The sequence below is a fragment of the Apium graveolens genome, chromosome 10 (assembly GCF_009905375.1).
Source record: "Apium graveolens cultivar Ventura chromosome 10, ASM990537v1, whole genome shotgun sequence".
Classification (NCBI taxonomy): Eukaryota; Viridiplantae; Streptophyta; class Magnoliopsida; order Apiales; family Apiaceae; genus Apium; species Apium graveolens.
This window is the reverse complement of record NC_133656.1, coordinates 189,889,896-189,901,414: the sequence shown is the minus strand read 5'-3', so window position 1 is coordinate 189,901,414 and position 11,519 is coordinate 189,889,896. Positions and strand designations below refer to the sequence as shown.

The following is an 11,519-nucleotide window of genomic DNA, read 5'->3' as shown; positions in this document are numbered from 1 at the left end:
TCCTTCTTAACTAACACAACGCTCAAGGCATTTTCTGAAACGGCCAAGTACAAGCATAAAGTTTCATTCAAAGCTGGCTTGGCCAACAACGGGGCCTGGGCCATATATTTCTTTAGTTCTTTGAATGCCTTCTGGATTTCCTCAGTCCATACAAAATCCCTAACCTTCTTCAAGGACTTAAAGAACGACAAGCACTTGTCCCTAAATTTGGAAATGAACCGCCCCAATACAGCAACCCTTCCAGTGAGCTTTTGAACATCTTTGATAGTCTTTGGTGGCTCCATGTCCAAAATTGCCTTTATTTTATCGGGATCGGCCTCTATTCCTCTCTTGGAGACCATCAGTCCCAAAAACTTTCCAGATCCCACTCCGAAAGCACATTTCACAGGATTTAGCATCATTTTGTGATATCTCAGGACCTTAAAAGCTTCCCTCAAATGGGTTATATGGTTAGTCTTCACTAGACTCTTGACTAACATGTCATCGACATAAATTTCCATGGTCTTGCCAATAAGATCCTTGAAAATTTTATTTACCAACCTTTGATAGGTGCCTCCTGCATTCTTGAGACCAAACGCCATAACAAGATAACAATAAACACCAAAGTCAGTGATGAATGATACATTTGGGATGTCATCCTTGTGCATCTTGATCTGATTGTATCCACTGAATCCATCCATGAAGCTCAGCATCTCATGTCCAGCAATAACATCTATTAATGTATCTATCATTGGCAATGGGAAACCGTCCTTGGGGCATGCGTCATTCAAATCGGTGAAATCCACACACATCCTCCATTTTCCATTAGCCTTCTTTACCATCACAGGGTTTGCTAACCATTCCGGAAATTATATCTCCTCAATGAAACCAGCCTCTAAGAGCTTCTCTACTTGTTTAATAGCTTTTTGCCTCTCGGGAGCAAAACTTCTTTTCTTCTGCTTAACAGTCTTTCGATTTGGATCCACATTCAGCTTGTGAGTGATCAGTGCCAGGTCTATGCCTGGCATATTAGCTGCCGACCATGCAAACACATCACTGTTTTCTTGCAAAAATTTTACCAACATCCCTCTAAGGGGTTCCTCTAGTGTTACTCCAATGAAAGTCACTTTTTCAGGATCCTCGGGAGCCAAAGGAATCGAAACCAAGTCTTCTGCTGGCTTCCCTCTTTTCTCATCATTCTCACGGATATCCAGATCTTCAATAGGCAGAAACTGCCCCCCAACTCCATCTGCCCTAAGAGAGGCCACATAACAACTTCTTGCCATCTTTTGATCTCCTTTCTCTTCTCCAATCCCATTCCTGGTGGAAAACTTCATCACTGAATGGTAGGAAGAAGGGACTGCCTTAAAGGCATGTATTCCCGTTCTTCCCATGATTGCATTGTAAGTTGAACTAGCTTTCACACCACAAAGTCCAACATTTATGTTGTTTTCCTTGGTTCCTTACCTATGGTCGTTGGCAACTTAATAATCCCTTCCACGGGGCACTCCACTCCTACGAATCCATATATTGGCATATTGGTCGGGGTTAATTGAGAATCATTGTAACCCATCCTTAAAAAGGTTTCATGGAGTAAGATGTCCACCGAGGCACCGTTATCTTCAAGGACTCTCTTCACCGGGCGGTTCCCTATTATTGGTGTTATGACCAACGGGTCGTCATGAGGAAACTTCACACCCTCCAAGTCAGAGTCATCAAATGTCATTGTCACTCTTGTCCTAACCCTCTTCGGGGCTTCCCCGACAATATACGTAACTTCTCTAGTATATGTTTTCCTTGAGTTCTTGGATAATCCAGCAGCAGTTGGTCCTCCAAAGATTATATTTATCACAGGCCCTCGAGGTCGCGGTCCTCCAAAGATTACATTTATCACCGGTCCCCTAGGCTGGGGATTTCGCCCCTGATCATTATGGTCCCTCCTACGATCATCAAAGTTCTTTCTCCCATTGTTATCCATATCTCCTCCATCTCCAGTGTACTTGCTCAACCTTCCTTTTCGAATGAGGAACTCTATTTCATCTTTCAATTGTCTACACTCATCAGTGTCATGACCAGCATTCTTGTGAAATCTGTAATATTTACTCTTATCTAGCTTGGTAGGATCAGCCTTCAGGGGTTTAGGCCAACGAATGTCTCTATCTTTCTCAATTTCCATCAAGATCTGGCTTCTAGGAGCATTCAACTTAGCATATTCAGTGAACTTTTGCCCAGGTCCTCCCTTCTTTGGGGTCGAATCAGTGTTTTGCTCAGTTCTAGGATACTTGTCCTTAGCAATATACTTCAGATCAGTCTTTCGCTTCTTGCCACCAGCGGGCTCGTTATTCACTACTGTCTTCTTCATGTTATCATCCCTAGTCTCATCCCTAGTTCCATGTTGCAGTGCTATCATAGCTACCTTGTCATCAAGGTCTGGGACTTTTAAAGCTTCCTTTGTGAAACGATTCAGATAGTCGCTTAAGGGTTCCTTCGCTCCCTGCACAATGCTCATGAGGGATGCTGAACTCTTCTCATGCACTCTCCCACTGATGAATTGTGTAATAAAAGCCTGACTTAGTTCTCTGAAGGACCCAATAGAATTCGGGGGCAAACGGCTATACCATCTTTAAGCCATTCCCGACAGGGTCTGAGGAAAGGCCCGACACTTAAAAGTGTCGTTCACGGGTTGCAACACCAGTGCATTAGAGAATATCCTGACATGATTAACGGGATCTCCGTTGCCATCATAAGCTTTGATAGTGGGCATCTTGAACTTCCTTGAGATATGGGCGCTCATTATTTCTTCAATGAATGATGGAGTAAGGTCATCAGGATCTCCAAGGGGAAGAAGATTGCTTGGATCAGCCCTTGGGATAACAGTCCTTCTCTATAGTGGACCACCCAGGTCTATGATTTGAGGAGGATTTCTCCCCCTTGGAGGTAACGGGGGTCTGGAGGTTTGATACGCCTCCAAGTCACGCTTCAGCCTTTGAATCTCAGCCTCGTGAGCCCTGATTCTCTCCTGTACTTCTTGGGGATTCACCCCTCGTGTGCTCCTTGGACACTGGTTACTATCAGGCATTGGCTCTTTACCAGCACGCCTCCTTCTTGGGGCCACATCATCATCCGAAGATTCGGAGTCTCTCTTAGTATAAGGACCAAAAAATTCTTGATCCTCAGGGATAGGAGCCAAACCTCGTATAAATTGGGGAGTCTGCCCTTGTGCTTCACTCCTATTAGCATGTCCACTTCCTCCAACCTCGGGGTAAAGGGGCATCCCATAAGGGGAGGGGGGGTTAGTGGTCACCACAGTTGAATACTCATACCCAACGGGTCGAGAATTCACAGGTGTATGTAGCTGTTAGAAGTTGAGAATTCGTCCCTTGAGGAGCCGGGGGAACCGTTCCTTGTGGCTGAGGTTCAGTTGCCCCTACCTGGGCTCCTCCTTGAGTGGCAGCATAGGTTGAATGCAGAGGTATCTCCACCCTTGACAAAATCATTTGTGTCATCCCCGCTGGTGTTCCTTCAGGGGCGCTGTTTCCTCTCCGTATTCTCGCCATGGTTGTTGTAAGCATTTTCCACAGGCGGCGCCAAATGTTATGGGGTAAAAACTAAGGTATATTAATTGTTGTATTTAATACTATGGTTCGTGAGTTTCGAGGCTCAATTTGACTGCTCTTGTGTCTCGTGACTCGATCTGCCTTAACAAGATGCCTACGTACCTTGTTGATTGCCAAGGATCAAGTCAAAAAACGTAGTTCTACTTTGTGGGGTGAGACCCCTTATATAGATATTGAAAGCCCTTGAATTGGACTAGAGTTAGGAGACTTGGGGGGCAAGTCTCTAAATTAGAATGGACTTTGGAGTCCTAAGAGGTAGTAAACTAATTTCTTATCCCATGAGGTTCCTTGGAGGCCAATCTTCAAGGAATTATATTCCTAACTGGACTTAATTCATTACCTGATTTATCCCTTATTAATTAATTACGAAATTAATTAATATTCAGGGTTTTGGGCCCTTTTTAATGGGCCTAGCTATCAGCCCAATTCTGATATAATTAATACAATATTAATCACGCAATCAGGGTTTATTTTATTCCTTATCAGTTAGAATCCGATGAATAACATTTTATATATAATATTATTTATTTCAGTCAAGTCTAAAATTATTACAAAACATATATTATTATAACTTATTATGTCCTTTAATTTATTTTTCAACTATTAAAAATTATATCATAAAATATATTATTAAAAATTATCGAGTGTTAAAAACAATCGGTGCATCGCACGGGTTGTAGGCTATTATATTATTAAGCTAGTTTGATATGGATCAATATTGCAATATTAGTTTTTAAGCTACATTGATTAATATACAAAACAACTGATCAAGTATTGTAAAATGCTTAAACTCTAAGTAGGTAAGTGGTAACTAGGGGTGTAATCGAGCCGAGGCTAGCCGAATACGGCCAGGCTCGGCTCAAGCTCGATTAAATAGTTCGGGCTCGAGCTCGAATTCGAGCTCGATCGAACCTTTAATTTCAAGTTCGAAGTTCGGCTCGTAAAAGGTTCGGTAGGCTCGAGTTCGGCTCGAAAGCTCGAATTAATTTACTAAATATTAACAAAAAATTCAAAATATGATCGGTTTGACTCGAGTTCGGTTCGAGTTCGACTCGATAAAAATAAATAATATATAATAAATATTAAATATTTACATAAAAATATTTATAATAAAAAATTAAAAATAATAAAGGCTCGATAAAGCTCGCAAACCTTTCGAGCCGAATAATTTGAAGCTCGAGCTCGACTCGATTATTTTTTAGCCGAATTCGAATATTTTACGAGCCGAGCTCGTGTAGCTCACCAACAGTTTGACTCGTTTACACCCCTAGTGGTAACTTTTGTGAAAATAAGATGGGTTATGAAACCCACCATACACATTACATATATACTAGCTTAAATCCCGTGCATCGCACAGGTTTCGTTAAAATTTAAATAAATTTTAAATTTAATTTATCCAATCATATATTAATTTTAATAAATTTATATAAATATATAATAGTTATAGATTTATAATATAAATAGTAAAAGAATTAGCAAGAGTTGTTATCCTAATTTAGTAGGATAAATTTTGGTCGTAGTTTAGCGGAATAAGGAGACTGTCTAATAATTTAACATAACAACTTAGTAGTTCAACATATGTATAACATTATTCATTTTTATTTTTAATAAGAATAACCGTTGAACCAAAGTATACCATATTCCAGTTATTTATATATTATAATATAATATGTGTATAACATTATTTATTTTTATTTTTAATAAGGATAACCGTTGAACCAAAGTCTACGCTATTCAGGTTATTATATTATAGATAAATTTATTATATTATAGTTAGATTTCTAAAAATTAAATTAAAATGTAACAAATATCACGCATCACCCCACTCTAGAAAAATTTTGAAAACCGATTTGACTATGAACAAAAGACTTAGAAGGACCCACAATACTGATTTGTAGACCTTTAACAAAATATACTCTTTGCAGCCCCCACAATTTAAGCAAAGAAAAGAGTGATTACGCCCCTTAGGTCTAGCTAGAAACCAAAAAAAGTAGATATACCGGATTAACAGCTAGCCAAAGTTAAGTGCCCACCATTTTATCTCTAGCTTCTTAATTAGCAATTTGCCACATTAATTCTCTCATCAATGTTAAACACTTCCCTTAAGACCTACTTTCACAGAGTATCAATTAACTGATCAGTGCATTCAAGTTTAGCTGTGTTGAATCACTGAAAGTGATCATCTATGGAGGAAGCTAGGTATTGGATGTGGACAAAACAAAATACTGGCTTGAGTTCCGAAATCTTGGTATCCACAAAATCTTCATCGATTGGGGACTCATGGGAGGAACAAGCTTTCGCGGAGGATGCAGCTGGTCCACTTGGAGGATGCATATGGCCTCCAAGATCTTACACTTGTAGTTTCTGTAGGAGAGAATTTAGGTCAGCTCAAGCTCTTGGGGGTCACATGAATGTCCACAGAAGAGATAGAGCTAGACTTAAGCAATCTCCGAATCCGATTAACAATCATCTTTTAAGTCCAGATACATCCTTAGGATTTCAACGACATCCGTCTCATGTAAGTGCCTTGGTTCATAACAACGATTCTGAAGATCAAGAAATTAATCTAATATCATCTTCTATGGTTCCCCCTCCAGTTACGCAAGTCATGAAATTCGAGGAGAGGGCAGTTTTAGCCCCATCTTTTTCTTCGCCTATAGTTAAAGAGCAACAAAACAAGACCTCAACGTTGTCGCCTCTATTATGGTCAAGTTTTCTTGCTGACAGATGTTGTCATATCGGTGATTTAGATAAACGGGAGAAAAATTGTAATATTCTTGAGTCCAAGATTAGGGCAAAGAGGGATTATGTTGAAGCTGATTTTTCTGGCTGCAACCTTAAGGTTGTCATATGCGAAAATGAGAACGAAACTTCTGCTAATGGTGAAAAGGATGAAAATACGAGCTTCAAGAGACGAAGGTTAACTGATGATGCAACTGTTTTGTTTTTTCCGAAGAGAGATTCTGTTGATAGAAATGTTACTGGTTCTACTGAATCAAAGGTTTTCGAAATTAGTCATGTCTCCAAAGATGAATTAGATCTTGAGCTAAGGCTGGGGGCTTGATCTTTCCACCAAAGGTGAAGTGAAATCGACTGTTTAATTATGTGGTTATATTATAAGATAGTACTTCTTCATCCTTGCATCAAATTTCTGATATGTATTTCTCCCTTTTCTGTGAAAATCATGTTTACTATATGATTAAATACTAGCTAAGGCTTTCCTTTGAGTATTATCATTTGCTTTTCCGTGAATTGTTTGCTAGGTGTTACATGATGAAATTGGAATGATCGACACGTTTCAAGCTATAGGAATGATTTAATCTCTAGTCATTTTTTTCAGGGAAAATCCTAATTCTTCAGTTATGTTATATATATATATATATATGGAGTTCTTTTTATGTGTACATAATAAGGCAACCATTGAGTTAAGAATGTCTTCAATTCTTGAAACAAATTATTTTCTTTTTAGAATATGATATCGGTTATAAATTGGACAATTGGGGTGTGCTCATTTGAGTTCAATGAAGTTTATATTATTAAAATTGAAAAGTACAAACAGGGATCATCAACTCATCTTCCTGGATATCTAAGCTCATACAATTAGCTTTATTATTAGTTAGGGTTTTAAGGAAAGATCAACACACAAATTTTAGGTTGAACTAAAAATGTTTACATAATATGAAACGTAGGCACGTATATGGTATAACAATGAAGACATATATCCATATAGAGTTACAAGAAAAATCTTAACATTCTTGACATATATCAAGCCTTTCATTTTTCTGCTTTTCTTGATCTTACAGGTACTTGATTTTTTAAGATATACAGATGCACTCAACTCCTTTATTATATGTTACAACAATAGAAAGCATCATTTGATTTGGTTTTGTTCCAATGCTATATTTACACACACTAACATGCACATCTTAGGTTAAATCAACAATGAAGATAGCAATTTTAAGCACAATTTGGCTACGAAAGATACTCTTATGTAAGTTCTTAAACTGGCTAAAATGCATGAAAATTTAAATACGGTGTTCTTAGCTAGCCCTACGTTCTGTACACTACCTCACTGACATCTTACAGTTGAATTCTGAATAATACATAATATGTCAGATACATCACTACATGGATTCCGTTTGTTCAAATTTTTATTGATCTTGAATTATTCATTCATTATCATAATCATCTGATCTGTATCAGTCAAGAACATCGATCTCCTATAAATGCATATACATCCACACACTTCTGTTGTTTTTCGACTTTTCCCTGTCTTTTGATAATCCCTCCAAATTTTGCACCAACTCTGAGGAATCATTCTATTATACTAGTATTCTTCATAATACTCTTTTCTTATTATATATTTGTATGAAGATCATAGAGAATATAATCGCATCATCAGTCATAAGGCGGTAACAACGGGGATTTTGTTTCTTCCTTGATATCTTATTTTAGTTCTTCATTTGCTTACCAAATAGTGGTCAGAATGTATTATGAGGAATATAGAATAATGACTAGAGAATAAACAATAGGACCCTTCAAGACCCTAGGCAGTAGTTATATTACATCTCCAGCTACTTCCAAATTATTCCAAATTATATGCATTTTTTGCTTAACTCTTGTACTCTTACCTCGAAGTCCTTCCACTTGTATAAGAAACTGGAGACTGTTTTCCCGGCCCGTGATTGTACTCTTTATTTTATCTCTAGTAAGCCTAATGGACACACAGACACTTAGACATTAACACTTGGACATTTATTTTAGGCCTTAAAAATCTATATTTTTTAAATTTTGCCGAGTCCGACACATAAACAAGTATCTATTTCGGGTACTTTCTAGTCGAGTCTGAGTAACATGACTGATATATACTTCACACTCTAATACATTCAAAACGCTCTAATAATTTGCGGTGATTAATTAAATTATTAAATTTTCTTCGTGAAAATTAAAAGAAGAAACGAGAATATTGTTGTGTGCTTTGGTTTTGGGAATAATAGTAAAATAGTGCAAGGGGAAATTTAAGAAGACTGTCTAAGATTTGTCCTGATTAGGGTTGTTGAGTTGTATAGGTATATTGTGTTATGCAGAGATCTGTGATGAGATGAATTAGAATTCAGAGATGAGACAGAAGAATTGCACATGGGAAATTAAAGAATGATAAGTCATTCTTTGGTTCCTAGCTGTGTTTCTCTGTTAAGAGTATTTTTGTAATTCCAACGTATTACTATATATATTCAGAATTTCACGATGTTTTGGTTATAAATCATCTGGACTGGACAAGCAGTTGTATATAAAATTTGCATGGGAGAGAGTTCCAGTTTCACGGACTGGACTTCTTACATAATTCATTTCATAGTAGACAAACTACAGGCTTTTACTGTCTCTCTACGCGGGATGTGGTAGAATAATCTAAAAAAAGTATAAGTTATAATATAGAGATGAGTAGTGCTATATGTACAAAATTTGGTTCACACAAATTAATAAAACGAAGTGGTACATGACAATATTTTAATTGGATGGTTGATATAAATGTGTGGACCCATTTCAATTAATATCTATTACATGTTCATTTTGTGAAATTTTTTTTACATAATTTTGTGGATATAACATTATTCTAAATAGATTCTGAATTCCCGTGGGGATCTGGTCCTAGATTTCTTTAAAAATTACAGAAAATTACTTGGCATATTTTTCCTCGAAACGATATAACAAAAGCGGTAGGATTTACTAGGATTGTTTGAAGGAACTTGGCATATATTTTATCTTATGTTGTTCATGATTCCCTTCTTGGGTGTGATCGATTAGAGGTGAGTCGAACGCTTTTAAAAGTTTGGATTTGAGCTTGAGTTTGACGAATATTTAATTTTAAAATTGAAACAGGCTTATAAAAGTTTAATTGACTCGTTTGACTCGAAAGTTTAAATTAATTATACGAAATTTTGATAAAAAATTGAAAGATAAACAATTAGGCTCTAGTTCGATTCAATTAAATATATAAAATATAAATTAAATATTTAATATTCATATAAAAAGATATTTTAACACAAAATTTAAAAAAGAGAGGCTTGATAAGGATAACGAATCTAACGAGCCGAGTAATTTGAATCTCAAACCCGACTCGGTAAAAAATTAGAATAGCTCAAGTTCAAACTCGATCCGATTATTATTAAGCCAAATTCAAATATTTAACGAGCAGAGTTCGAGTAACTCAGGGATTAATTGACACATTTACCCCCTAATTCTCCTGTATGACTTACAGCATCTTCACTCTAGAAAATGCTTAACTTAATAATGTAGGTGGCATTTAGGTGTCAAGTGACATTTTTGGATAATAGGTAAAAAAATTGCATTCCAATCATGTATGTTCTTAGTACAAAATATAAACAATCATTTTTAGTTGGTTATATTTTTCCAACCAAGAAAGCCCTTATATTTATCATAATCAAAATATAGATAATTTCACTGGAGTATATATCGAACCTCAAACTTTTATAAAATGATAATAGTCAACCGTTATAACTAATTAATTTACATTTTTCCATCAGAAATGATCTTAAAAAATAAATATGCAAAATCAAATGTAATTCATTAAACATAGTATGATTCAAACATAATCAATGATCATAACCAAAACATGAAATACGTAATCCTGGCTTATCACACCGCAAGCTTCATATTCAAAACACCGCAAAAAATGACAGTCTTATTATATTTACACTCCTCTCCTTGTAATACGAAAACACTTATGTGGAACACATCTTGTTACATCTACTCTTAATATGGTTTAATTCTCTAAAAATATATAATTATATAAAGAAAATTGATAAATAATTTTAAAAATTATTATTTCAGCTCCAATTATCTTATAAATGATACAATTATTCATAATGAAGACAAATTTAATAAATTTCACTATTACAATTCATGTGGGCAAATGTGTAATAATAATGTTTAAAATTTAAAACTGAAATTTAAATAGTAAAAAGAGTAATTACTTATTTTTCAATTCCCTTATATAAAATTTATTTACTTAATTTAACTATTTTTAATTTTATTTGTATTAAATTCCCTTTAATTACATAATTTTTTTAAGGCCTTTAATAATATATAATTTAATACTATTTATTTATTATAGACTCCCATCAGTTTCAATGGTATACAAGTACTAATTTAATTTTTAATTCAATCCTTGTTTAGCACAAGATTTCGTGATGTTCAATTCTCAACTAATATTAATTTAATATTTTTTTAATCTCGAATCTATGTTTTAACATGTAATTATCAACTACTAGTAATGTATGAATCAAATTACCTCAAAAGTAGTTTTTAGTTCATCGTCACAAAAAAAAACCGTTCAAAATTGCCAGCCACGAAGCTAAAGTACTAATGTTTAATAATTCAAAATGTCAAAAGATATGTTAGAGTATCTCCAATACTAATAAATAGTTGGCTAAAAAAATTTAAAACATAAAATAACTAAAATTTTAGATAAAAGAAATGGTGTGATCCAATGCCTTGGTTGTAATAAAGAATAAGTATAATTTTCGCTAAGTGAAATTTTGGTTCAACAATATAACTAATGATTCATGATTGGAGTATTATTTTTTCAACAAATTATTTATATTATATATATCTATTTCATGAATATTATTGCTAAGGATTTCCTACCAGTGGAGATGCTTTTATACTAATTCTCGTGTACGTCGTCATCATCGCTGAGTCTTTCATTGTATTCTCGTTCATTGTCCTCTTCATTTTCTCCTTCATTGAGGTCATCGACGTCCTCGTCTTCGTTGTTCCCCTCATCATAATTCTCGACACCATTATTTTTGCCCATTTTAATGAAGTGCGATTTCTTAAAATAGTTTAGCTATCTTCACAAAGTGATTGCAAAATTTCACATAAGAAGCAAAAAATAACTTC

At 35.3% G+C, this 11,519-nt stretch overlaps 1 protein-coding gene across 1 annotated transcript; it reads left to right on the top strand.

Moving 5' to 3' along the window:
* The first annotated feature begins 5,586 nt into the window (after window positions 1–5,586).
* On the top strand, window positions 5,587–6,837 carry LOC141693540 (uncharacterized). The gene has a single exon (XM_074498679.1). The coding sequence runs from the start codon at window positions 5,782–5,784 to the stop codon at window positions 6,658–6,660; it is 879 nt and encodes a 292-aa protein (XP_074354780.1). The 5' UTR covers window positions 5,587–5,781; the 3' UTR covers window positions 6,661–6,837.
* Window positions 6,838–11,519: the final 4,682 nt, after the last annotated feature.